The 27,959-nt window shown below is 48.8% G+C and overlaps 1 protein-coding gene across 4 annotated transcripts in view; it reads right to left on the reverse strand.

Annotated features, from left to right (window-relative positions):
• The window catches only part of TECPR2 (tectonin beta-propeller repeat containing 2), a 62,010-nt gene that overhangs the window by 21,717 nt on the left and 12,334 nt on the right, over positions 1 to 27,959 (reverse strand). For 2 of the 4 annotated variants that reach the window (XM_069737865.1, XM_069737846.1), the window contains exons 3-9: positions 26,217 to 26,345; positions 25,899 to 26,030; positions 25,659 to 25,816; positions 17,538 to 17,850; positions 17,289 to 17,418; positions 15,183 to 15,590; positions 51 to 832 (exon numbers count right to left, since the gene is read on the reverse strand). In XM_069737865.1, the coding sequence (XP_069593966.1) occupies positions 51 to 832; positions 15,183 to 15,590; positions 17,289 to 17,418; positions 17,538 to 17,850; positions 25,659 to 25,816; positions 25,899 to 26,030; positions 26,217 to 26,345 (2,052 nt within the window). Of the gene's footprint in view, positions 1 to 50; positions 833 to 15,182; positions 15,591 to 17,288; positions 17,419 to 17,537; positions 17,851 to 17,979; positions 18,090 to 25,658; positions 25,817 to 25,898; positions 26,031 to 26,216; positions 26,346 to 27,959 lie in introns of those variants that run through there. The other 2 variants (XM_069737855.1, XM_069737875.1) reach the window with 2 other exon arrangements.

Below are 27,959 nucleotides of genomic sequence, written 5' to 3' on the forward strand. Positions count from 1 at the left end.
TAGTCTCTGGCACTGGGCAATGCATTAACTTTGCGGAAGCCTATTTATACCTGTTCTGATTTCAGTAAAGTGCTTTCTTCTTGCATGGACCGTGACAGATCTTGGGATACGGCCATTTCTGCTACACTGACGTCAGAGGAAGAGTGTTGGATCCTATGACCGTAGATGTCCTCGTCATCGCTGGACGCCAAAGACTGCTCGTGCTCGCTGCGCTCCGGTCTGTACTTTGCGATGGCCTCTATCGTGTCCTTAGGTAAACGGTATGCATTAAGACCAAAAGTGTCCAAAATAGAACTTGAGGGTATGTGGCACCGTACCTCAGAAGCCTCTTTCGGCTTCTCCGAAATCTCATCCTTGTAGCCGTTCATGGATTGGGGATTATAGTCATTGCTTAAGTCTGCACGTTGTCCTCCAGAGTCATTACTCTCCTGCTTCTGCATTACGGCATCTTGCTCGTTGGCGTCACCATGTTCCCCCTCAGCGCAGATATCACCAGCCGCTGAACTAACATCAGACATAGAGATGCCAGTGGCTTCAGATGTGGCGCTGTCATTATTCTTAGTGCTTCCATCGTTATCTTCTTCCACATGGTATGAATTGCTCTCGCCCTCAGTATCAGGAGCTGTGGAATCAGAAGTTCGGGTAGTGCTGAAGACGCCTGACGTGTTCTCCTCTTCACCGTGACACTTCCTGCTAATCAGGCTTTCCTGGGAGCTTAAATGGTCACTGGTCAGACCCGCTGCAGTGCAGGAAAAGTACGAGGTTAGAGAGCACGGACTGTCCATGCTCGGTGTGCTCTCGAGAGATCCCACACGACTTCTGGAACTGCTTTCTGGAGAATAAAAAAGAAAGAATAAAAAAATAACTAAAAATTAATTGATACCTGCGATTTTTTCACTTTCATTTTTTTCCCAGTTTTTCTTCAAAGAATTGCTTATTGTTCATTTTTACAGCAACGAGCCTGTGCGAGGGTTTTGTTTTGTTGCAGTTTTGAATAACACCATCAGTATTACCATATAAATATATTGAAAAATAGGGATTTTTGTGTACTCACCGTAAAATCCTTTTCTCAGAACCAATCATTGGGGGACACAGACCATGGGTGTATGCTGCTGCCACCAGGAGGCTGACACTAAGTATTACAAAGAAAGTTAGTTCCTCCCCTGCAGTATACACCCTCATGTTGGCTCCCAGAGAACCAGTTCAGTGCAAAAGCAGTAGGAGATCAATAATAACACATAAAAGTATAACATGTCAAATTGCAGAACAAGCACAGAGCCATTAGCAGGGAGGGAGCTGTGTCCCCCAATGATTGGCTCTGAGAAAAGGATTTTAAGGGGAGTACACAAAAATCCCTATTTCTCCTTCACCTCATTGGGGAACACAGACCATGGGACGTCCCAAAGCAGTCTCTGGGTGGTGACAACCTAACAGATCAGGCCCTGCGTAACCGCTTCTTAAGAATGCGCTACAGAGGCCTGCAGGGTCCACCTGCCCAGACTCATATCTGCAGAAGTCTGGGAGTGAATATTGTAGTACTTCAAGAATGTGTGCGGACTGGATGAAACTGCAACCTTGTCTGCCTCCTCTGCCAACCCCTGGTGCCTAATGGCCCAAGAACCAACTATTGACGAAGTGGGGAGTGCCCTGATCCCCGCTGGGATAGGCTGACCTCTGACGCAGAAGGACCCCTGGGTGGTGTAACGAAACCACCAAGCTAACATAGCCGATGAAGTGGCTAAACCCTTCCTGTAACCGTCAGGAAGCCCAAATAAAGTGTCCAAGGATGCCGTCCTCGTTACTTACCTTCTCAGAGCACTCACCTCATCCAGAGTATGGGGAACCCGTTCCATTTTGTGGACTGGTGCCGAACGAGACGAGGGAAGAACGATGTCCTCGTAACAGAGGGGCTACGATACCACACTGGTAACAAGAGACGAAGACGGCCTAAGGACAACCTTGCCTTGATGGCAATAATGAAAAAAGTCTGAAAGGACAGAGTGGCTAGCTTCGAAGACTGGTCTGAATGACGTGACCACAGAGAAAAAAGGCGACCTTCCATGACCATAAAGTCTGCCCAGATCAAAAGGAGTCTACTGTAAGACCCCCCCACCAGGACCATTAAGGTCCCAAAGATCTAACGGTAGGCGATAGGGAAGAACCTAATGTGAAAATTCCCTGCGAGACAGTCCATACTTGCAGTTCTCTTGCAATAAGACCGAAAAGGCTAAAATCTAGACTTACAGCGAGCTGAGCGTCACGCCTGAATCTAGATGGTTTTGAAGGAAAACTAAAAAAGGGGGGAGGCGTCCGTAATCTCTGCCCCAAGCAAAATGCGTACTGAGGTGGGCTTACAAGCACTAGTCGCTGACAACTTGTTGCGAGAGTCGCGCCTGGCTCAGAGCTGCCGCCAGAGAAAATCGTCGATGAGTTGTATTAGCTCAGCAAACAAAACCTGACGTGGTCAGTGCAGATCGCCCAGGATCACTGGGACCCTTTCCGCTTCCTAAAGACTCTCGGAAGTAGTGGAAGAGGGGTGACTGAACTGGTACCACAGAAGAACCAGAGCATGCACTGCGCTGGCTTTTGGATCTCGAGACCGAACTATGAACTCGAGTACATTGGGATTCAGTCTGGAGAGGACTCCGTCCAATCTACATCTGGAGTGCTCCAGTGAAGGCAGATCTGTTGGAAGACTTCTGGATGAATATTATATAGAGAGAAAAAAAGTGATGCATGGCACTGCTACTAAATATTTCTAATACCACCACAGAAATTCCAAGCTGTTGTGCCTATATGCCTGCTGCTGGACACTTGGGTGCACGCCTGTCAGTCCATGATAATCCAAAACAAAGAAGAAAATGGAGTGCACTCACCGGTCCAAAATGCAAACAGTCCTTTAATCAAAACATGTGCAGGTACACTGGGAGAACGTGGAACAGAAGGACGACGGCCGTTTCACGCTACTGCGCTTCAACGGGTCCTAATCAAGGACTTGTTGAAGGGCAGTAGCGTGAAACGGCCGTCGTCCTTCTGTTCCACGTTCTCCCAGTGTACCTGCACATGTTTTGATTAAAGGACTGTTTGCATTTTGGACCGGTGAGTGCACTCCATTTTCTTCTTTGTTTTGGAGACTTCTGGATGAAGTTCCCACTCACTTGAGGCGAGACCCTGGCGGTTGAAGAGGTCTGCCGCCTCGAGTTCTACTCCTGGGATGTGTACTGCCGAGATCACCAAGTGATTGATCTCGGCCCATCGGAGAATGTGAGGTGAGGTATCTCGGCCATGGCCGCGGGTACCTCCTAGATGATTGACGTGATCAGCCAGAAGGCAGTGGGGACCTGCTGTAGGACTAGCCGTGCCTCTCGGATCCCCAAAACAATGTTCGGGAGACTGGATTCTCAAGATGACAGGCGGCCTTGAGCAGCGTGGTGACGCTCCCCAGTCCAGAAGACTGGCATCGGTAACCACTAATAACCATTGAATCGGGAGAAAGGATCTCCCCTGGATGAGGAAGGAGCTCAGAGACTACCCTCTGAAAGCCTATCTAACCTGCAGAAAACAAGCGGAGCGAAGGGAACTGCTTCCATTGCCACCACCATTTTTCCTCAGAACCCTCATAGCAAATCGAATGGAATGAGGGGGTGACCAAGTGCGCAAGCTCCCTGTTGAATGGCCAAGGCCTTGTCTCAAGAGAGAATCACCAACCCTCTGGAGGTGTCCAGGATCATCCTCAAAAGGGATATCTGCTGGGCTGGAAATGAGGAAGACTTGTCTAAGTTTATCTGCCAGCCCAGGTGAGAAAGGGTGTCACAAGTGATATAGTCGGACTCAGCGTAGTCCTGGAAGGACGGTTAGAAATTCGACCGGATAGGGCAGGACGAATACGCCCTCAGAGTGCAAGATGGACATGACAGCCGCCATGACCTTTGTGAACACTCTGGGAGCGGTAGCAAGGCCAACAGGGCAAGGTAGTGACCTGAAAATGCTGTTCCTGAATGGAAAGTGCAGGAAATTTTTTTATTTATTTATTTTTTTGGAGAGGGGGGAAAAAATCAGAATGAGGAAGTAAGCATTGCGAACGTCGATGGATGCCAGAAACTCCACCTTTTTCCATTGAGGTAATGGCTGAAAGGAGGAACTCCGAACATCCAAAGAAGGAGGGCCTTGTCAAGCTTGTTAGAAGTTTGAGGTCTAGGATCGGTCTCATTTTTCCATCCCCATTTTTGGGACCAAGATCCCTCCCGCTCAAGAGATTTGATTGACCAGCTGTACTGTCTTCGGGAAGAGGCTACTGTTGTGAATCAAAGTAGTTAAGGTCTCCGACCAGGAGACCATTGCTCTAGCAACCCATGCGGCGGCTAAGGAAGGGTAGAGCGCTGAACCAGAGGCCACAAGATGGAACGAGCCAGATTTGCTATCTGACAGTCCGTGGGTTTTTTTTTTTTTTTAAATCAGATAAATTTATATTGATCATAATAAATGTTATCTACTTATACAACAAGGTGCATTTGTGTTTTTTATTTTAACAAGAAAATATACCCCTTCTCCCCCCTCCCTCCCTCAGATAACCAACCCCAACTTTCCCCCCCTCCTCCACAAGAAGATCTTCTTTATTACAAACATATTGCATTATTAACATTGTTTTCCACAACCTCTTAATCATTCCCATTTAGCCATGGCTGCCATAGCTTTTGAAAAAATCCCATCCTATTCCTCTTGGTATAGATGCTTTTTTCGAGCTGGACAATATGATTCACTTGTGCAACAAACTCTCGTCTGGTTGGAGGTTCCTCCCTAATCCAGTATCTCGCAATCACTTTCCTTGCAACGAAGAGCAATCTAGCTATTGCCATTTTGGCAGTTTCATCGGCCGACAATTCCTCCACATACCCAAGTATACAAACCACTGGATCCCTGGGAACCGCACAGCCATAAAGCACCCCAATTTGGTTCAACACTGCTACCCAATACGAAAAGAGCCTGGGGCACACCCACAACATGTGAAGCATACCCGCCTCAGTCTGAGTGCATCTAGGGCACTCAGAATCCAATCTCACTCCGGCTTTGAACAACAAGTCGGGTGTCCTATAGGCCCTATTAACCACATACAGTTGCGACAGTCTCCCAGGCTCACTCATTGACAATTTAGGAATGTATTCCAGAATAGACCCCCATTTGTCATCGTCTATTTCCCCCAGTTCGGCCTTCCATTTCTCTCTAGCTTTAATCGGGTAATCCTCCAAAAATGTGTGTAGTAAATCCCCATATACTTCCGATATAGCCCCCTTTGTTCCATTATTATTTAGTATACAGTCTAACATGAGATCCTTCTGAATCACTATGGGCCCCCTCCTCCTCTGTGCCTGAAAAGCGTGCTGAACTCTCCTATATTGATACCATTTTAACCCCGGAAACTGAAATTCCTGCTGAAGCGCATCATAAGACCTAAGACTCCCATTGTGAATCAGTTGTCCTAATAGCCTAATGCCCTTTTCCCTCCATTCTCCCATTCCTTCCATATGGTTAAATTCTTGAAGAGATGAGTTATCCCAGATAGGTGAAAATTCCGTGAATCCCCCAATTCCCCTAATTCGCTTCAGCATCTGCCATACTCTATGAATTAAATTCATGGTGGGACAACCAGTCCCCAATTTCCTAAATAGTCCTGATTCCAGACCCAAACTCAAGGGCCACACCCCGCTGATATGCACCAGACTACTGTGACCCATTTCTTCCTCTAACCCTTTCCCCCATCCCCTAAGATGTTGGCTCTGTGCAGCCAGAAAGTACAACCATGGGTTGGGTAACGCAAGCCCCCCCTCATCTTTGGGTCTCTGCAGAGTCTCCTGCCTAATCCTCGGGCTCTTCTTTCCCCACACCAACTCTCCGAATAACGATCTCAGCTTACGGAATGTTCTCATCGGGATCCATACCGGAGAATTATGTAGGACATATAAGATCTGAGGCATCACCACCATCTTGAGGAGATTTACTCTTCCTACCACCGACAAATTTAGCTTACTCCAAGCTGAGATCTTAGTGCGTATCTTAGTTATTAAAGGCTCGAGATTAAGTTCCTCAAATCTGGTTAAGGGAAGAGCTACTTGAATCCCCAAATATTTAAACTGAGTGACCACCCTTAATTTTGTACCTTCTTCCACCTCCCTTGTACAATCCACTTCTCTATCTACCTGCAAAACGCTCGATTTGTCCCAATTAATAACTAGCCCTGAAATTTGCCCAAATCTCTCGATTAATGCTATTACGTTCCTCAATGGTTCCGCAGAGCTCTCAAGAAAAAGCAGTATGTCATCTGCATATAAGGCGATTTTTTCCTCCATCTTCCCATATAAAAACCCTTTCACCATTTGAGACCGTCTGATAGTCGCTGCCAGTGGTTCCAACGCCAAAGCAAACAGTAGCGGGGACAACGGGCACCCCTGCCTTGTACCTCTAAAAAGCTGAAAGCTGTCTGACATCATATTGTTCACCTTGATTTTGGCCACCGGAGAGGAGTATAGGAGTCTCACCCATGACATAAAGACTGGCCCAAACCCACAACGACTCAGCACCGACCACAGGTATTGCCATTCTATACTATCAAAGGCCTTATGTGCATCGAGGGAAACCACCACTCTCCTGCCAGCATTATCAGCCGGTATTTGCATATTGAGAAATAGCCTTCTCAAGTTAATGGCAGTTGATTTATTAGGCATAAAGCCTGATTGGTCCGAATGAACCACTTTTTCTATCACCCGGGTCAGCCTGTTCGCCAGGGCCTTAGCCAGAATCTTGACATCTGTTGTTAGGAGTGATATTGGTCTATATGACTCCGGTAACCGTGGATTTTTGTCTGGTTTGGGGATGACCACAATAATGGCCTCCCTCATGGAATTAGGCAATATACCTCTCTCCAGCGACTCCTCAAAGACCCCCAACAACTGAGCCATCAGCTCCTCAGCAAGGTCGCCATATAGTTCGACAGGAATGCCGTCCGCCCCCGGCGCCTTCCCTCCCGCCATGGATCTCAAGGCCCCCTCCAATTCCTCCACCGTAAACGGCCTATCCAACCATTCTCTATCCTCTGTCTCTATTCTAGGCAAGTCTGCCTCCTCTAGGAGCCTGTCAATTCCTTCTTCTCCCTGTTCCAATCGTGATGTATATAATTTGCTGTAAAATCCCTTAAATCCCTCCACAATTTGGGCCCCCTGTGTGACAATACTGCCATTCTCCAATTCTAGGGCATGTACATGTGCCGATTCCCTTTGCGCCGATGCCACCACCGACAGCAGATGACCCACTTTCTCTCCCTCCGCATAAAATGCCTCTCTTTGGAAATTCCTTGTCCTTTCTGCTCTACGTAAGTGTAACTTATTCACCTCCTCCTGAGCCTTCTTCATACGTTCTATGGTGTCCTGTGAGCGCAGATCATTCAGTGCAGCCTCCGCTACCCTCAATTCTTCCATTATCGCTTTATCAGATTCCCTTGTTCGTGTTTTGTGCCTAGATATCTCTCTAAATAATATCCCCCTCAAGAATGCCTTCATGGTATCCCACACCACGTATTTCGCTGCACTACCGTTATTAATTTGAAAGAACTCCTCCAGCTCCTCCCCTATCTTTCCCATATCCAGAATTTGCAACCAGAAAGGGTTAATTTTCCACCCCCGTTTAGCTATCTCCCCCTGGCTTTCAATTTTCAGTATTACCACAAGCGGACTATGGTCCGAGATTACCCTAGTCATATATTCCACCCCCTGCACCAGCCCATCCATTCCTTCATTACCTAGGGCCAAATCGATACGAGACAACGAGCCATATGTCGCCGAATAGCAGGAAAAGCAGTATGTGTCAATGTTACGGACTCTCCACAGATCCCTCCATGCCACTTCTTTCAAATAACTGCCAAACGCTGTCTCATTCCCTTCCGCCCTCAGCTGTGCGTGTTGACCCTTATCCCAGTGATCGTTAATAATGTTATTGACATCTCCTATTATAAGCAAAGGAACTCCCCCCCCCATCTACCGGCTATATTAAGGATTTCCTGCAATTTTTTCCCCGAGTACGGTGGAGGAATATATACCGACACTACACATAGCAATTTAGCAAATACTTTACACACTAGGAATACATACTGTCCATCACTGTCTATCACCACCTCCACCTCCTCAAACGGTACGCTCGTGTGCACCAGAATCGACACCCCTCTAGCGTAGTTCGAGAATGTCGCGTGGTACGCCTTCCTCACCCATCTTTTATGCAGTATATCCACTTTTTCTTTTACTAAATGGGTTTCCTGAAGGCATATCAGCGAGGGCCTCTGTTTCAAGATATATTGCAAAATCGCCGTACGCTTTGTATTGTTTGATAGACCTCTAATGTTCCAGCTCAAAATTTTTACTTTATCTCCCATCATATTGCCAAACAATTAAAATATTCTTCTCCCATCTTTTGATCTTCTTCCCCCCCCTAAACTGACCCCTCCCACCCCAAACCTCCCCCCAATCCCTCATTATTGCAAAATAACCTGAACCTTACCTCTCCCTCCCTCAATAACCTCCTTCCTCACAGAACTCCTACTCCCTCTCTATGAGAAAAAGGGGGAACGTACTAACACTCCTACCAGTGACTTAAAAGCTGACACTCACCCACAATAAATTTCCCACTATCCAACAGTCGTTCCCCTCCCCCCGCCCATCTGAAACATAATGTAAAAACAGTTGCGCCGCCGAACACAACCATAGCGCAATAGTCCTTCAAAACAAGTTACTCCAGTATTCTGTCACAGTGAACCCGTAACTCAGTTAATTCTGTCAGATGAACACTTTAGACAGAAAATCACTCCTGATCCTCCTCAGCGGTTCTTTTCCGCTCCAATACGCTTCGCGTTCAGATCCAACCAGTGTGACACTTCCTCGGGGCTCTGGAAAAAGTGGACCTTGTCCATAGCCACCACGCGTAGTTTTGCCGGATACAGCATAGAATAAGCCAGGCCCAGTTCACGCAGACGTCTTTTAGCCTCTCCAAACTTCATCCTAAGCCTCTGCACACTTGTGGAATAGTCAGGATAGATAGATACTCGGTTGCCATCGATGGTTAATTCCTCCATATTCCTGGCCTTCCTCATCAGAATATCTCGGTCTCTATAGTTCAGGATTTTAGCCAGAAAGGTCCTTGGAGAGGATCCAGGGGGCAGAGGTCTGGACGGCACCCTGTGAACTCTTTCAACCGCGAATAATTTAGTGAGACTATCTCCTCCCACCTTAGTTTTCAACCATGTCTCAATGAATTCCGTGGGGTTGTTTCCTTCTGCCTTTTCAGGCACACCAACAATTCTCAAGTTATTTCTACGTGAGCGGTTCTCCAGATCGTCAGTTTTAAGCTCCAACTCTGAAATGCGCTGGATGTATTTTTTCTCCCTTTTAGTCATTTCGGCAATTTGGTCCTCCGCTCCCCCTACACGTTCCTCTAACAGTTCAACTCTCCCCTCCATTTTGTGCATGGCTGAGCGAAACGAGGAGACCTCCCCCTTCAGGCCATCCACCTGAGCAGTTAGGGTTGTTAAAGCAGTCTTGCAAGACAATATAGCAGAGAAAATGTCCCTCAGGGTCGGCTCCGCAGCCTCATCAGTACATACAGTTCCCAGCTGTGCTGCACAATGCAGGGCCAGCCCAGCCCCTTTATCCAGTGGGGCATTGCTTATGGCTGGTGTTATGGTGGGTGCTATGCAGGATTCACTCTCCACCACCTCCCTCTGTGCCCCAGCCTGCTCACCCGTCTGCTCCACTGAGTCCACCGCTCCTCCTGTCACCTCTCCTTCAGCTCCTTGCATTATCCGTCCTGCCTCCTCTGTTCTGGCGAACTGCTCCAGCTTTGCTAGTATTTCTAGCCGCTTCTGGTAAGCAGCGCCTGCCTTTGCCGCCTCCTCTGCTGCGCTGTCGGCGCCATCTTGGGAGCGCGTGCAGCCAGCCACCCCGGCTTCTTTCTGCCTTTTGCGCGTCATTTTTCGGCTCCTGCTGCGCGCGTTTTACTCTCCCTGCTCCCCGGCTACTCAGGAGCTGCTCCTCTGGTGTTTGGCGTTCGGCGGCGCCTTTAGTATCCACTAAGTCTCGGTTCGGGCAGCGGGAGAGGTCCGGCAAGCGTCCTCTCACATCTCCTGCTAGGCCACGCCCCAGTCCGTGGTATTTTTAATTGATGACCCATCGGGCAGGGATACTGTTAGGTATACCACAGGAGATTATATCCTGTTAAAGGGAACCTGTCACCCCGTTTTTTCAGATTGAGATAAAAATACTGTTAAATAGGGCCTGCGCTGTGCGTTACAATAGTGTATGTAGTGTACCCTGATTCCCCACCTATGCTGCGAAATACATTACCAAAGTCGCCGTTTTCGCCTGTCAATCAGTCTGGTCAGGTCAGGTGGGCGTGGTGACATCGCTGTTTCTTCCCCAGCTTTCCGTTGGTGGCGATCTCCATCTGCGCATGCACGGCATCCCGCGGCTATTTTCCTGAAGCCCCGTGCAGTATTTTTATCTCAATCTGAAAAAACGGGGTGACAGGTTCCCTTTAAGCTGCTAGGTGGCACAATGCGTGGACGCATCCAGCAGGTCAGGAAAGTTAAAATGATGTACCCTCGATCCACCATCCTCTTAACAGGGAAGTGGAGAGTGATCGTCCGCCTTCTTTCATCATCCGCTAAATAGTGGTGATGCAGAGGAGGCTGCTCGGACGCCAAAAGGGAGCCTCTGTACATCCACAGAGTTAAGGTCCCCGGGGGGACAGGGCTGGTTGTCTGGCGTTAGGCCTGGCTCCAGAAGAGGATACATGGAGGCGACACTCCATGTGCTCGTCTGTTGATGGTGTGGGGAGATAGGTGCCCTTTAAAGGACCCGTCGCCCCTAAAAATCAGACCAGGCATGGCATCTTACGTCTTAGGGGGGTATACGTGGAAGGGACACCCCATGTGTTCGCATATTGGCTGAAAAGGGATACCGCGCTTGAAGAGGCTTCTGTCCAGTGGATCGCTTATCCGGACGCTCCCTGTCAGGGTGAATGGCAAATGCTTTACGAGGGAGCTTAGTCTCCTTTTGAGGGACACTGCGTGATCTAGAGCAGAACCGGAGTCCTCGTCAATCTACTGTGATTGCTTGATGGTCTAAGTAGGCGAATCCATCCTTTTCTGAAGCTCTGGCAAGTCCAGATCAAAGGCAACATCCGATCCATATACAGAGTCTTGTTCTCACCAAATCATTGGTGAGGGAGATCAGGAAAGGAAGCTCCCGTTTTATAGACACCTGCCTGTACGTTTCTAGATGCTTGTACGTTTCTAGAATACTTGTGGTCCTTGCTAGCCGACGGCTCCCATGTAACAGAGGGACCATCTATATCGGTCCTGCAAGCACTCCGAGCCACAGGGATTCAATCTCTTGGTCAGAGAAGCCATGGGTTGCGGTAGTGACGAAGCGCACTCAGGGGAACTAGGCACTCTGGGATAAGCTGGGATCGGCGGCGGCAGAGGGCTCCTGAACTCATTTAGAGTGACCGGCTTCGGACTGGTCATGTGCCTTTAAGACCAGGGAGTACTGGTTGTGCCTTTAAGACCAAGTAATGCTGGTCATGTGCCTTTAAGACCTGAGAATGCTAGCCATGTGCCTTTAAGAACAGGGAATGCTGGTCAAGTGCCTTTAAGACCAGGAAAGACTGGTCATGTGCCTTTAGGATCAGGGAATGCTGGTCAAGTGCCTTTAAGACCAGGGAATACTGGTCATGTGCCATTAGGACCAGATAATACTGGTCATGCGCCTTTAGGACCCGAGAATACTGGTCATGTGCCTTTAAGACCAGGGAATACTGGTCATGTGCCTTTAGGACTAGAGAATACTGGTCAAGTGCCTTTAGTGAAGCGATGGCCGGGGGACCACCACTGTGCAGGGAGACTACTGTGCACAAGATGAGGTGCAAACAACAAAGGGTTGATTTATTAGAAGGCAAGGAATGAAGGGAATGAGGAAGATGCTAACAGGGGTTTCCAATGGCAAAAGAATGTACATGTGTAATCTTTCCTGTAAAAGAGCACGGTGCTACAACTATTACAGACCCAGAATATGTCTCACAAGCAAGTTTAAACAATTAAATAACGATGCTACTCTATGTATAACCTCCCTGGCCTTTACTAAGCAGGCCACACGGCTCCCGTGTACTGGCTAATGAAGCCTACACTAGGCCCTAAAAGGTGCACCAAACAGGAACAGACTCACGGTGATGTTGGGGACTCAGGTCCAGTCCCAAGGGGCCCCCAGAAGTCCAATATGATGGTGCGCACGGCTTTCTGTCAGCTCTGTGAAACGTAGTCTTCTCCTTGCTTCTGGATCCTAGGTATGCTCCTGGAAACTGTAAGTCCCTTTCTCAGTATCTTCGTGGCTTCACAAACTAGCACAGGACAGCCACCTTTGCTGTATCCGGAAAAGTCTTGCAAATTTCACAAGTAAACTTCGTCCCAAGCTGTGGGACCTTTCTTATAGTAAACAGCACACAGTTCTCTCTCCCTAGGAGCTTCAGCTCACACGCACAGTTCAGGCTCAACTCCTCCCCTCATCCTAGGGCAGTTTATCTTCACCGTCTATAGCAGGGGGAAGCAGGACATTCCATCGTACCAGACAAGGGGGTGCTGTCTCTTAAAGTGGCAGTGTGTTACTGTCCATAACAGCACTATTCTCTTACATTAGGACCAGGGAAGGCTGGTCATGTGCCTTTAGGACCAGGGAATACTGGTCATGTGCCTTTAGGACCAGGGAATACTGGTCATGTGCCTTTAGGACCAGGGAATACTGGTCATGTGCCTTTAGGACCAGGGAATACTGGTCATGGCCTTTATTCTGCTGGAGGCAGTGTGGGGAGGGGGAGGGAGTGCCGTCTCCTTACCCAGATCCTGGGTCCCCCCCGAGTCCACGCTAGATTAGCGCAGTCTTCAGCGCTGAATACCGCCGGATCCTATGTAGCAGCCGTTCCCGGATTTCAGCTCGTGTCCGGAAGCAGCAGGAGGATGAAGATGTTCGCCGAGAATATGCTGCAAGTGTTCTCATCCTGAACGAGAAGCGCCTGAATAGGGGGGAAGAGCCATGGAGGCGCGGCATAGCACTGGCGGAGCCCGAGAAGCTGCCGGAAAGCAGAGTACGCAGCTCTATTCAGCAGGTCAGAAAAGTAGAAAAGATCCTCTGTTGTCACTGCTGTTTGGACGGTGCAGGGATAAAACTAAAACCCTCCATCCCTCATCCCTTTAGAAGGGAGGTGGAGAGGTACCGTCCGCCTGCTTGTACCATCCGCTTTAACAGTGGTGGTGCAGTGGGGGCTGCTCGGATGCCAAGAGGTGGGCCTGTGTACATCCAAAGGGTTAATCACCTAGGATGGGACAGGGCTGAACGTTCGGCAATAGGCCTGGCTGCGGAAGAGGATACGTGGAGGCGACGCTCCATGTGCTCATCCGTTGAAGGTGTGGGGAGATCGGTGCCCTTGAAAGGACCCGTCGCCCCTAAGAATCAGCTCAGGCGTGGCACGTCGCAGGAGAGGATACGGAGAGGCGACACTCCATCTGCTTGTTGTCCGTTGATGGTTCGGGGAGATCGGAACCTTGAAAGGATCTGTCGCCCCATTCCTCCGTGAAAAAAAGTAAAATAAAAAATGAGAAAGGTAAAAAATGTAAAAATAAAATAATAGAGTTTTGGGTTTGAATAGCAGACCCGTCCGTGTGCCTCCTACGGACACTAAGCATGAACTGGTTAGCTGAGAGACAGCAGGAGGGTGTATACTGCAGGGGAGGAGCTAACTTTTTTTGTATCACTTAGGCTACTTTCACACTTGCGTCATGTGACGTCCATCGCAATGCGTCGTTTTGGGGGAAAAACGGATCCTGCAAATGTGCTCGCAGGATGCGTTTTTTGCCCATAGACTTGTATTGCCGACGGATCGCGACGTATGGCCATACGTCGTGTCCGTCGTGCACTGGATGCGTCATGTTTTGGCGGATCAACGGCACGAAAAAACGTTCAAGGGAACGTTTTTTCGTAAGTCGCGTCCGCCATTTCTTACCCCGCGCGGTAAGAAATACCTTTATGTGCGGCCGGAACTCCGCCCCGGACTTTAGAATGGGCAGTGGATGTGTTGAAAAACTGCATCCGCTGCCCACGTCATGCCAAATTTTCACAACGTGCGTACATTGCGCCGATGCTTAGCGAGGACCCGTACCGACGCAAGTGTGAAAGAAGCCTTAATGTCAGCCTCCTAGTGGCAGCAGCATACACCACGGTCTGTGTCCCCCAATGAGGCGAAGGAGAAATAGGAATTTATTTACTTTTAAATGCGGTGAAAAGGTTATAAAAAACACGCTTCTTTTCTTTTTGAGGTGGTGGGGGAATTTCTTTTTCATATTGCTCATTTACCTGGCAACATACATGATTCTTCAGGTCAGTACGATTATGGGGATACCGAACTAATTTTACATGTATTTTAGTGGCTGAAAATAATACTTTGTAAATTTAAGTTTGTTTCACCATTTTCTGGAAAATATCATTGTATTTTTCGGTCGCCGAAGCGGTATGAAGATTTTTTAACTATACAATTTTGAGATGCATACTCCGCTTTCATCACCTTTAGCTGCATTTTTTGGGTGCAGCGGTGCGGTGACTAAAAGACAAAAAAAAAACCTTGTATTTTCATATATTAGACTTATTTTTTAATTTTTGATCTGAGAAAAGGGGAGGGATTGAAATTTTTATTGTTTCTTTGCTTTTACCTTTTAGTAGATGTTAAACCTCTTATCGCTCTTTGTATATACTACAATGCTAAACGACTATGATGGCGGTGACGGGGTCCTCAGCAGACCTATCTGAACCTTGCGCTCACATTGTGGAGTTGGTCAATGAGTGATAACGTCACTTAAATGCTGCTGTCAAAGATTGAGAGCGGCATATTAGTGGTTAAAAAGCAACAGTCATGTATGGCGCAGGCTCAGCTCTTGGGCCCGTTCCATACAGCTACAACCGATCTTGTATTTACAAGAAGCAATAGAAAAAAAGGCAAGGTAAGTGGAGGCAACTAACCCTTATCCCGGTCTGTTATTAAAGCAGCACTGACATGTGAGCATGCAGATGGTCAGCTTATACCATACACGAACATGCAATTACCTTGACGCCTCTTTTTTTTTTTCTTCACCCTTATAGGCTTCACTTCTAGTGTCTGCTCAAATTCCTCATTGCTGATGACGCTAAATCTCTGTGAGGAGGAGCGCTGCTCCCGAACAGCGCTGTCAGAAGAGTCCTGATTGGCATCGTTCAGACTATACACGCTGTCGATAGAGCGGGGGCCCCGGTCTGGAAACTCCACAGGGAGAGAGCTACTTCGGACTCTCGGCTCCAGCGCCTCTTCTTGATCCCCTTCCTCCAGCTCCAGGGGGCACAGCTGGATCCGCTCCGTTCTCAGTGGCTGGACAGGAGGGTCCTGGCTTGTTTTACTATTGGATACTAGTCCGTTTTGTGGCTTCTTTTCCAGTGAGGCGTGTTTTGCAGGCATCCGGAAAGGGCTATGGAGCACGGCTGTTACAAAGAAAGACAAATATAGTAAGAAATCTAAAAAATTAGATGCCGGACGCAAAGGGAAGGAAAAGTGAGAACATTGCATTCTGAAAAAAAAAAAAAAAAAGAAATTATTATTAACACCTTCTCGTCTTGTCCCAATGTCTTTACAGAATGTTGGTTAGTAGTTGCCATGTCTGTTCCCCGTGGAAATCATTGGGACAGAGGTAGGGGGGATTCACAGGGCAACTATTTGGATTATACTATACGGATTATGTTTCTATATAAGAGAACCAGAACACTCTTTAATGTCTCCAATCACTGACAGTAATCGGAGGCATTAAAGGGAATGTCCACAGCTAACATGTCTGGGAGGTGAATATATATAGTCACTATTTATTATTATTATTATCAACACTTTAGCATTGCAGAGAAGTGATTTCCAGTAGTGAACAAGCCCTTTAACTCCTTAACGCCAGGGCCATTTTCAGTTTTCGTTTTTTGCTCAAATTCTTCCCAGAGCCATAACATTTTTTTAATTTTTCACTATGGCCATGTGAGGGCTTGTTTTTTCGTGGGATGAGTTGTACTTTTGAGCTACACCATTCGTTTTAACATATCATGTACTGGAAAACGGGGAAAAAAAAATCCCAGTGTCGTGAAATTGCAAAAAAAAGCGCAATTCCAGTGTTTTGCTTTTTACCATGTTAACTAAATGCTAAAATTGACCTGCCATTATGATTCTTAAGGTCATTATAAGTTCATACACACCAAACATGTCTAGGTTCTTTTTTTATCTATGTGTTGAAAAAATAATCCAAAATTTGTTTAAAAAAAAAAAATGGCGCCATTTTCCGACACCCGTAGCATCTCCATCTTTCATGGGATCATTATTTTTGTGCACAGAGCTGACATTTTTATTGATAACTTTTTGGTGCAGATATGTTTTGATCGCCTGTTATTGCATTTTATTGCAATGTAGAAGCGACCAAAAAAAACCCTGCAATTCTGGAGCTTTTAATTTTTTTCTTGTTACGCTGTTTAGCGATCAGGTTAATTCTTTTTTTTTTATATTGATAGAGCCGGAGATTCTGAATGAGGTGATACCAAATATGTGTACACTTTTTTTTATTCTTATATTTTGAATGGGGCGAAAAGGGGTGATTTGAAATTTTTGTATCTTTTTTCTTTTTACTTTTTGCATACTTCAATAGTCTCCGTGGGAGACTAGAATCTGCAGTACTTTGATCGCATCTGCTACACACAGGTGATGATCAGATCGCCTGTGTGTAGTAGAAATGCTCGTAGCAATGAAAATCACAGAAGTCTGCTACAGACCTCTGGTTGTCATGCTGACCCATCGGTGACCCATAATCATGTCACAGGGTCACCGATGGGCAGACCCAGTAACACGCTTCCTGTAAGCGCGAGTTAAATGCTGCTGTAAGAGAATGACAGTGGTATTTAGCTAGTTAACAGCTGCAGGTGGATTGCAATTCCACCTGCGGCTGTTGCAGGCACATGTCAGCTGTATAGATCAGATGTCATGTGCCTGGAAAGTTGCCGGCTCAGCGCAGGAGCCTGCAGCAAACGGAAAATCCGACATGTGTGTATTATTACGGCAAATGTCGGAAAGGGGTTAAAAACAGTGACATTCTAATGTACAACTTCATTATTTACAACCCTGCTGATAATGCAAGGAGCACATTCCGCCCTCACCGGATACAGCTCCTTCTGGCATGTCCGAGATTCTGATAATTTCCCGGTCACCCTTAAGAAAAAATATTTCATTGTTGATACAGGAGACGGAGACAATATCCCCAGCACTTTCAAGACCTCCAATCACAGCCTGGGGGGGAAAAAAACAACTTATTAGATTATCAGGAATAAGCAAGGGGAAAAAAAAAAAAGAAAAAAAAAAACAGAAACACACACTCAGTATTTCCTCAGGTTCTGTAGCAGTCATACCTGATTGATGGTGTCTATGAGATAGATGCTGTACTCGTCCCAGCTCAGGACCCATCCGTCATGTAGGAAACAGGTCACCAGGCCCAGGTGTTTCTCAGACAGCACATATTTTGATTGGTTCGTTGTTTCCATGCGAGGATACAGATCGAAAGATTCCAGTCCAGAAGACAACACGTCCTTCAAAATGAAGGTTGACTGAACAGATCCATGGGCATCCGCCTTCCAGAGGCGCAGCCCAGGCCGGGATGCGAACAAGGTAAGGTCACTTTGCTTGCAGAGGCTAGGGATAAAGCACGCTCCGTATTTGCCATTGCTGAAACAACAAGACAATGTCACCGGAGATGGGATGAGGCTGGAAATCGTTGAATCTCGATGACGAGACTGTGTTTGGCCACCATTCACCATGCGCTAATATAGTAAAACAGGATTTTTGGTTGCTTACCGTAAAATCTGTTTCTCGGAGCCTCCATTGGGGGACACAGAACCCATGGGTGCATGCTGCTGCCACTAGGAGGCTGACACTATGCACAAAAAAAGTTAGCTCCTCCTCTGCAGTGTACACCCCACTGGCATTATGCACTTCAGTTAGTGAGAAAGCAGTAGGAGAAAAACAACAAAGGTTGAAACATAACCACAAACTTAAGAACTGTAAATGTGAGAACAGTCATAGAATATAGCACAACAGAAACTGAATAACATGGAAGGGTGATGTGTCCCCCAATGGAGGCTCCAAGAAACAGATTTTACGGTAAGCAACCAAAAATCCTGTTATCTCTATCACATCTCATTGGGGGCCCAGGAACCATGGGACATCCAAAAGCAGTCCCTGGGGTGAGAAAAACAGACTTCCATCAGGTCAGAGGACTCGCCACTGCCGCCTGCAAAATCCTTCTGCCTAGGCTGGCATCCGCCAAAGCGTAGTTATGGACCTTGTAAAATTTGGCGAACGTGTGGATGGAAGACTATGTTGCCGCTTTGCAGAGCTGTAGGGCGGAAGCCCTGTGGTGCACCGCCCAGGAGGCGCCGACTGCCCGGGTAGAGTGAGTCTTTATCCCAGGAAAGGGAACTCTGTTCTTGACTCGGTAAGGCTACGTTCACATTAGCGTTGCGCCGCCCTGCGTCGGCGACGCAACGCGCGACGCATGTTAAAACGCGCGCAAACGCGCGCAAAAACGCGCGCGTTTTGCGACGCGTGCGTCGTTTTTGACAAAAATCGGACGCACAGAAAATGCAACTTGTTGCATTTTCTTGCGTCCGACGCTAGCGTCGGAAACGACGCACGTGGCGAAAAACGCCACCCAAAAAACGCACGCGTCCCCTATGTTAAACATAGGGGCGCGTCGCCGCTGCGTCGCCGCTGCGTCGCCGACGCAACAGCGGCGCAACGCTAATGTGAACGTAGCCTAAGCCTCCAAAATTGCCGTTTGATCCAGCGAGCAATAGTCGCCTTGGAAGCTGGCAGGCCTCTGCGCGTGCCATCAAGAATGACAAAAAGAGAATCCGTCTTCCGGAAAGCGGACGTTCTATCCAGGTAGATCCTCACTGCCCTGACGAGGTCCAGCTTGTTCAAGGATCGCTCCAGAGGAGGAGTCGGAGCTGGGCAAAAGGAAGGTAGAACGATGTCCTCGTTGAGGTGGAAACCACCTTAGGAAGGAAGGAAGGCGGAGGCCTGAGGACCACCTTGTCCTGGTGGTTGACCAAGAAAGGAGGTCGGCAAGAGAGGGCCGCCGACTCGGAAACGCGGCGGATAGAAGTGATGGCCACAAGAAAGGCCACCTTTCAAAATAGAACTGACAGGGGAACCTCCCTGAGAGGCTCAAAGGGAGAAACCCTCAGAACGTCCAGTACCAGATTTAAATCCCATGAATCCATAGGGGCCCTGTACGGAGGTACACCATGGGTCACTCCTTGAAGGAAGGTCTTAACCTGTGGCCGAGAAGATAAAGTCGTCTGAAAAAGGATGGAGAGCGCAGAAACCTGGCCCTTTAGGGAACTAAGAGCAAGGCCCGAATCCAGTCCCGCCTGAAGGAAAGCCAAAATGGAAGGCAGGGAAAAGGACATAGGTGAAACGTGGTTGGAAGACGAAGGCTTCCTAGCCTGGATAATAGTGTGAATCACCCGATCCGAGAATTCAGGTGGCAGATCGGACCCTGAGACAGCAAATCGGGTGTGTCTGGAAGGCGCCAGGGGGCGTCCGCGAGAAGATTGACGATCTCCGCGAACCAAGATCTCATGGGTCAATCCGGGGCGATCAGAATGACCGGCACCCCTTCCGCCTTGATCTTTTTCAACAGCTTGGGAAGCAAGGGAAGGGGTGGGAACAGATAGGGGAGCATGAACTGCGACCAAGGAATGGCCAGAGCGCCGACGCCCACTGCGAGAGGGTCGCGAGACCTGGAGACGAACCAAGGAACCTTCCAGTTCATTCGGGACGCTGTGAGGTCCACGTCCGGAGTCCCCCATGGAAGACAAATCTGATGGAAGACCTCCTGATGCAAGGACCATTCCCCTGCCGCTAGAACCTCGCGGCTGAGGAAGTCGGCGGCCCAATGGTCCACGCCGGGGATATGCACCGCGGATATCACCGGGACCGTTGTCTCTGCCCAGAGGAGGATATTGGATACCTTGGCCAAGGCGCTCCAAGTCCCCCCCTGAAGGTTGACATATGCCACCGCCGTGGCATTGTGTGTCTGGATTCAGATAGGTAGACCCCTGAGAATCCTTTCCCAGTGACGAAGAGAGAGAAAGATGGCCCGAATCTCGAGAACGTTGATCGGCAGAGCAAAATCCTGCGCTGACCAATGACCCTGAACAGTCAGGTGGCGAAACACCGCACCCCATTTGAGTAGGCTGGCATCCGTCGTCACCACCTGCCAGTGACCTGGAAGAAAGGACCTGCCCTGAGAGATGAGAGGTAACGTCAGCCACCAGTTGAGGGACCGCTTGACCCGGGGAGAGAGTTGGATCTGACGATTCACGGAGAATACAGACCTGTCCCACTGTGACAGGATTGCCTGTTGAAGAGGTCGAGAGTGAAATTGGGCGAAGGGAATCGTTTCCAATGTTGCTACTATCTTCCCCAGAACCTTCATGGCCCGATCGGAAGGAGGGAAAATGAGGACCCTGGAGTAAACGAATGTCCTAACGAAGGATGGATCTCTTGTCCTCGGGAAGGAAGACTTTGGTCTGACGAGTATCGAAGAGCATGCCCAGGAAGACGAGGCGCTGGAACAAGACAGGATTTCTTCCTGCTGACAAGCCACCTGAAACGGGCTAGAGTGTCGAGGACGATGGACAGGCTCTCCTGAGCCTGAGAAAAGGAAGGTGCCTTGAAGAGGATGTCGTCGAGGTACGGAAAAAGTACCAGTCTCCTGACCCTCAAGATGGCTATCAGTGCCGCCATGATCTTTGTGAAGAACCTGGGAGCGGTTGCGAGACCAAACGGCAGGGCGACAAACTGAAAATGGTCCTGGAGCACCGCAAAGAGCAGGAAATCGGTGATGTCCCGGAAATATTGGGACATGGAGGTAGGCGTCCTGAATATCTATGGAACAGAGAAATTCCTGGGCCTCCATGGAAGCAATTACTGAACGAAGAGATTCCATCCTGAAGTGTCTGAGACGAACCCTCTTGTTCAGCAATTTGAGATCCAGAATGGAACGAGCCATGCCGTCTTTTTTTGGTACGTCAAAAAGGTTCGAATAGAACCCTGTGAACCGTTCTTTTTCTGGGACGGGAACGATTACCCCGGATTTGAGGAGAGAAGCGATGGCTGCGAAGAAACCTGGAACTAGGGCGGGGTCTCTTGGAGGTCGGGATTCGAAGAAACGATCCCGGGGTCGTGAAACGAACTCTATTTTGTATCCCGAGGATACAACTTCCCTGACCCATGCGTCCTCTACTGAGGAGATCCAGACGTCCCTGAAGAGGAGACGGCCGCCCAGCCTGGGAAGTGGGCTGGGGTTTTGCCGTGAGTCATGATGAGGTGGATCTTCCAGTCCTAGACCTGGAGGATCTACCTTTGAGTAGCGAGGGCACCAGGAAGGAGTGGGTCTAAAGAATACCGTCTTCTTCTCTTGACATGCCTGTGGCCTCTGCTGCTGCTGGGAAAAGGAGTTTGACGCCGCGAAGCGACGAAAAGGCCAAAAGGACCGAAATTGCCGTCTAGGAGGAGGGCGGCGAGGTTTAGCCTTGGGAAGAAGAGAACTTGTGCCCCCGGTGGCGTCCTTAATGATTTGGTCCAGCTTAGAACCAAAGAGACGTGAGACTTGAAAAGGCAGGCTGGTAAGGGACTTCTTGGAAGACAAGTCCGCCTGCCAGGCCTTGAGCCAAATGGTCTGGCGGATGGCAACAGCATTGCTGGATGCCTGAGCCGCACAAGACGTGGCATCCAGAGAGGCGGAGACCAGGTATTCACCCGCGTGAGAAATCTGGTTGGCAAGCTACGCCAGCTGTCCAGGTGGAGCCCCGTCCAGGATGCCCCGACGGAGTTGTTTGGCCCATTTGGATATGGATTTTGAAACCCAAGTGGAAGTGAAAGCTGGACATAGAGTAGATGCAGCCGCTTCAAAGGCTGACTTCGTTAGAATCCTTCAGAGATGCTCCGCCGGAAAGTGGAAGTACCGTGTTGGTGGACAGCCTGGAAACTGGGGGATCCACCGAAGGAGAAACAGTCCAACTGGTGGTAAGTTCTGGAGAAAAAGGATATAAAACGCCAAGGCGCTTTCCCCTCTGAAAACGTCTGGTCGGATTCTCTCTTTCTCTGTTCATGATCTCCTTGAATTCAAAATGAGGAGCGAAAAACTTGGAGGGTGGTTTAGCCCGTCTAAACGAAACCGCCTGATCTGTGGGTTCCGTAGAGGGATCCTTAATGCCACAGGTTTGATTTATCGCTCTGATGAGATTCTGAACCATATCCCTCATGGTAGCGATTTGGTTAGAATCCAGCTCCGAAATATCCTCCGAGGGCTCATCAGAGAATGCCTCGCCTGACTAAGGGGAGGAGGACCGGGAGGAGGTCGACCGCAGAGGAGGACAGTGTGGCGAGATGGAGCGAGAAGAGGACTCAGACCGGCGTTCTTGTCTGGACCTTTTGCGGCTTATAATGGAGAGCTCGGACGGAGCTTCCTGCGACCAGCTGGCTACTGCGGGGGTCTGCAGGGGTAATCGATCCAGCACGGACACTAGAGTTTGAGGCACCCGAGTTAGATCCGCTACCGATTGTGACGGAGAGGAAGCCCAGCCTGGGGTGGGGGTATCACTGTCAAGCAGAGTGGCCGGGGGATCCAGGGTGGTGGGCACGATCGGGTTGCTGCAGGCCTGACAGAGTGGAGAGGACTGACCTGAGGGAAGTTTGCAGTTACAAGACGAACATGCAAAGCATTTGACTAAGGCACATGAAGAAGAAGTAGGAGGACAAGAGCGGCCTCCCTTAGAGAAAGACATCTTGAAGGGTCCCTGAAGAAAATGCCAGAGGGATAGGGGACAGGGGGGCAGAGGGGGATGCCAGTCTGCAGTGCAGAGCTACTCACGGCAGACGAAAACAGATTACAGGTGGCGGAAGCTGTCCGGCTTGCGGGATGGACCTCTGTTGAGAAGTAGTCTTTTAGGCAGGAAAACGGTATGAGCTCCTTCCGCAATCCGAAAGTGGGAACCGAATGACCGCCTTCCAGATGGTGACCGCTGAGATGTGGCGCCAAACGGCGGTACAGAGTTGAGAGGACTTGTGCGTTCAGGAGTCCCAAGATGGTGCCGGTGGGCGGAGAAAAAGTGCGCTGTGGGAGATTGTCGGGCGGAAGAAAATACCGACCGATGAAAGATGGAAGTGGGCGGAGTCACGGCACCGGAAGTAGGCCAGGGCAGAAGCCGGGGCCTAAATTAGAGGCCGAGAGAGCAGTGTGGTATCACCCACATCGCACCCTCTCGGATCCGCTGGGCAGGACTTCGGGGGAGTTCTGTTGCTTGAAGATCCCCTACCTGGGATTGAGGAACACATCAGGATCCCTTGTAGAATGGAGGGTCCTGGAAGAAGTCCTCCTTCCCGCGCCACGAACTCCGGCGCAAAAGACGGCGTCGACCCCTGACCAGGGGGAGAGGGTCACTGGAAGTGACCGCCGTCTTCCTCTCAGCCCACTCCGAGGAGAGGGATGAGGAGGGGTAACGGGCAGGACTAGCCACCAAGGAAGAAGGTCACCCTGAACACCCGAAAGGATGACAGGGGACAAAGTCCTGCCCAGCGGATCCGAGAGGGTGCGATGTGGGTGATACCACACTGCTCTCTCGGTCGCTCAAAGTGGGGAAAACAGGGTGAGAAAAAACTGCACCCTGTTACCCTGAAGAAAATATCTGAAAAAACAAAGGGGAAATGATTAATAAACACAACAATCCCTGTAAAAGAAATGCGGATCTGGTGTTAGATCCAGGTCCGCCTCCTACAGACACTAAGCAAAAACTGAGTTGCCTGGTGCCTGTCGGAGGGTGTATACTGCCGGGGAGGAGTTGCTTCTTCTTTATTTGCATAGTGTCAGCCTCCTAGTGACAGCAGCATACACCCATGGTTACCTGTGTCCCCCAATGAAGTGAGAAAGAAAAGACCCGTGTCCACCTCCTACTGACACTAAGCTAAACTGAAGGGCATAATGCCAGTCGGTGGGGTGTACACTGCAGAGGAGGAGCTAACTTTTTTTTGTCCATAGTGTCAGCCTCCTAGTGGCAGCAGCATACACCCATGGTTACCTGTGTCCCCCAATGAAGTGAGAAAGAAAAGACCCGTGTCCACCTCCTACTGACACTAAGCTAAACTGAAGGGCATAATGCCAGTCGGTGGGGTGTACACTGCAGAGGAGGAGCTAACTTTTTTTTGTCCATAGTGTCAGCCTCCTAGTGGCAGCAGCATACACCCATGGTTCCTGTGTCCCCCAATGAGAGGCGATAGAGAAAAATCTATTTATTTTGCAGCATTTCTGATTTGGCTGTTTAGCTGCATGCTGACAGGTTTAACATTAAGGGTATGTGCACACGTTGCAGATTTTGCTGCGGATTTTTCCGCAGCGGATTTGGAAAATCCGCAGTGCATAACCACTGCGGTTTTCACTGCGGATTTTCACGCGGTTTCTTCTGCGGATTCCTCTGCGGGTTTTCAACTGCACTTTCCTATTGGTGCAGGTTGAAAACCGCTGCGGAATCCGCAGAAAGAAGTGACATGCTACTTCTTTTTTTCCGCAGCGTTTCCGCGCGGAATTTTCCGCAGCATGTGCACTGCGGTTTTTGTTTTCCATAGGTTAACATTGTACTGTACACCGCATGGAAAACTGCTGCGGATCCGCAGCGTCAAATCCGCTGCGGATCCGCAGCAAAAAGTGTGCACATACCCTAAGTCTGCCAGTATACAGTGGTACCGAAGCACAGAAGTATGCACATGCAGCCGCCAAGGAATGCCATGGCTCTGACCCTAACAGTCTATTAAAAAAAGACAGCCCCGGGTCCTTTTTTAACCCTATAGAGATGCCAGTACTGACAATTCCTCCCCACTGCACCTATTCGATCATTTCAGGCAGGGTACCTGTAATACACAGCAACAACTGCAGGGACTGGCAAAAAACTTTTTTTTTTTTTTTTTTAGGAGTGTTGCAGTTCAGGAGTGCATCGCTCCACAGGTTACAGGTTCCCTGCTTGCCAATCGACGGTGTGCTCCTGCTTGATTGACAGTTTGGACCAGCATCGTCCCAACACTGTCCTGACTAGTGCTATACGAGGGAGCTTCACTTCTGCAGTATCAGAGGGGCGCATGGGGGTAGTGAAACTGTCCAGATCACCATAGTGCGCTGTTGGCTCCTGATCCCAGCAAGCTTCAGTGCCCCCCCGCACTCTTCCGCTGAGGAGTCATATAGTGCAGTGCTTACAAGCTCTATTAGAAGGAGCCTGTAAGCACTGCACATGCTCAGTGTCTTAACCACCCTTACAAGCATTGTCCAACAACTCTTTAACCCTCTTCATGAAGCAATGAATCCATATTTCTGGTGATCACGTGGGCATAAGGACAGTGAGAATAAGAAGCCTCAAGTAGCTTTGACATATGTTTTCAACAGGCTGCAGGAACGGGTAAATGCAAAGAGGACTTACGATTTTCTCGGCTGATTTCCAACTTGCTTGATGGATTTCTCTTCGGTGTAGAAGAGAAGACATCTCTGAGTGGTCGATATGAGCAGAACTTTGTGGCTGTAATCCAGCTGGACTATAGAGGACAACTCCTCCAGTATAAGGCAGGAGTCACATGTACCCTAAACGAAGAGGAAGAGTCAGCGGCTGAAGCAACGACGCAAGGGCGAGAGTGGGCGATCCATCTCATGAGGTCGGAGTTACCTTATCAAAATCCAAATTGGACTGGATAATTTTTCCTCTCTCGTCACCAGAAAATAATTTCATCCCATTGGGGCTCCAGGCCAGGGCCGTGATACTACTCTTGTGACTGCCGAGGACATCAAACCTCCGCAACTGCAAGAACAGGGATATTAAAAGACTCTGAGTAATGTTTTGCATTGTTTTAGGTTCCCTTCCTTTACAAGCTACAGTTGTATTCATCATGGTGATCTGATAGGGGAGGCTGTTATGTAAGTCAGACAACAGACCTGATGCATCTAATCATTATAACCTGCACTGCTTATGGCTGCAAATACAGACCTGTTTGTTTCGTCCAGGTAGAGGAGACACGAGTTGGAAAATGGCCACCCTACCGGAAACGGTGCCCACTGCAACCAGGTCATCAAAGCAGCTCAGAAGCTTTGTCACAGATACAGATTCGGTCTTCCCCTGGAATGGAAAAAGAAAAACCCTGGAGAAGGAGCCATATTCTGAAGATATTCTGAAACCTGGACACAAAATTAAAGTGACACCCATGTATAACACAGTGATCAGATGTGCACGGAAACTGCCTGCTCAGCGACCAGGTGACCACTCGCTATCACCCCCAAAGTGACTGATGGTAGTTGCAGCTTCCTGTCACCATGTACAGTATGAATGTCATCGCTGGAGGCCGCTGTGCAGACAAACAAAGCCAACATATTCGAGAAGATATGGACATTTTATTGGGTGGAAAAGGAATTTAGGCCTGACTATTGCAGGCTCTCTGGGATCAAGTCCAGTTTCTGGTGGTGAATACTAACTGGGTGTTCTACTCATAAGAGCTGTAATGATCACAGCTAATGCTGAGCTCTAAGTGCTTGGTTTTAATAATGCAGCACAACAACCGAGGATTTATCCCATTCAGGATGCAGCTAATTTTTGCTTTTATCTCCACTACTCCCAAGAGCCAGAGAACTTTATTTTCCCGCTGATGCTGCAGTTTGAGGGCTCGTTTTTTTGGCAGTACCATTTGTAGTTTTGAATGACACCATTCATTATAAAATATTATACTGAACCTGGAAAAAACTAAACAAACAAAAGCAATTCCACCACTGTTTTATGGGCTTCATTTTCACAGAATTCACCGTGTGGTAAAAATGATCTTCCATCACGATTGTCTCGGGCAATACGACTACTCGAAAGTTAATGTTTTGTTTTATCGTTATAATGGATTAAAAAATGTTGAGAAAGTTTTTGCAGGAAATTTCCTGATATCTAAGGCTATGTTCACACCTTGCGTCGGGTCCCTGCGGGTTCTCCCGCAGCGGATTTGATAAATCTGCAGGGCAAAACAACTGCGGTTCTCCCTGCAGATTTATCGCGGTTTGTTCCGCGGTTTCCGCTGCGGGTTTCCGCCTATACTATTGATGCTGCATATGCAGCAATATGCAGCATCAATAGTAATGTTAAAAATAATAAAAATTGGTTATACTCACCCTCTGACGTCCCGATCCCTCGGCGCTGCACCCGGCGGTCCGGTTCCAGAGATGATGTGCGAGAAGGACCCTTCATGACGTCACGGTCATGTGACCGCGACGTCACCGCAGGTCCTGGGCGCACAGCAACTCTGACCGGACAGCCGCGTGCAGCGCCCAGGAGCTCCGGACATCAGAGGGTGAGTATAACCAGATTTTTTATTTTTTAACCCCAAATATGGTTCCCAGGGCCTGGAGGAGAGTCTCCTCTCCTCCACCCCGGGTACCACCCGCACATTATCCGCTTACTTCCCGCAACGTGGGCACAGCCCCATGCGGGAAGTAAGCGGTTCAATGTATTCCTATGGGTGCAGAATCGCAGCGATTCTGCACAAAGAAGTGACATGCTGCGGGTTGTAAACCGCTGCGTTCCCGCGCGGTTTTTCCCGCAGCATGTGCACAGCGGTTTGCGGTTTCCATAGGGTTTACATGTTACTGTAAACGCTATGGAAACTGCTGCGGACCCGCAGCATCAAAATCGCGGCGGTTCCGCGGTAAAAACTAAGTGTGAATATAGCCTAAGGCTGGTTTCACACTTGCGTTTCAA

This window comes from Ranitomeya imitator, chromosome 1, assembly GCF_032444005.1.
Source record: "Ranitomeya imitator isolate aRanImi1 chromosome 1, aRanImi1.pri, whole genome shotgun sequence".
Lineage (NCBI taxonomy): Eukaryota > Metazoa > Chordata > Amphibia > Anura > Dendrobatidae > Ranitomeya > Ranitomeya imitator.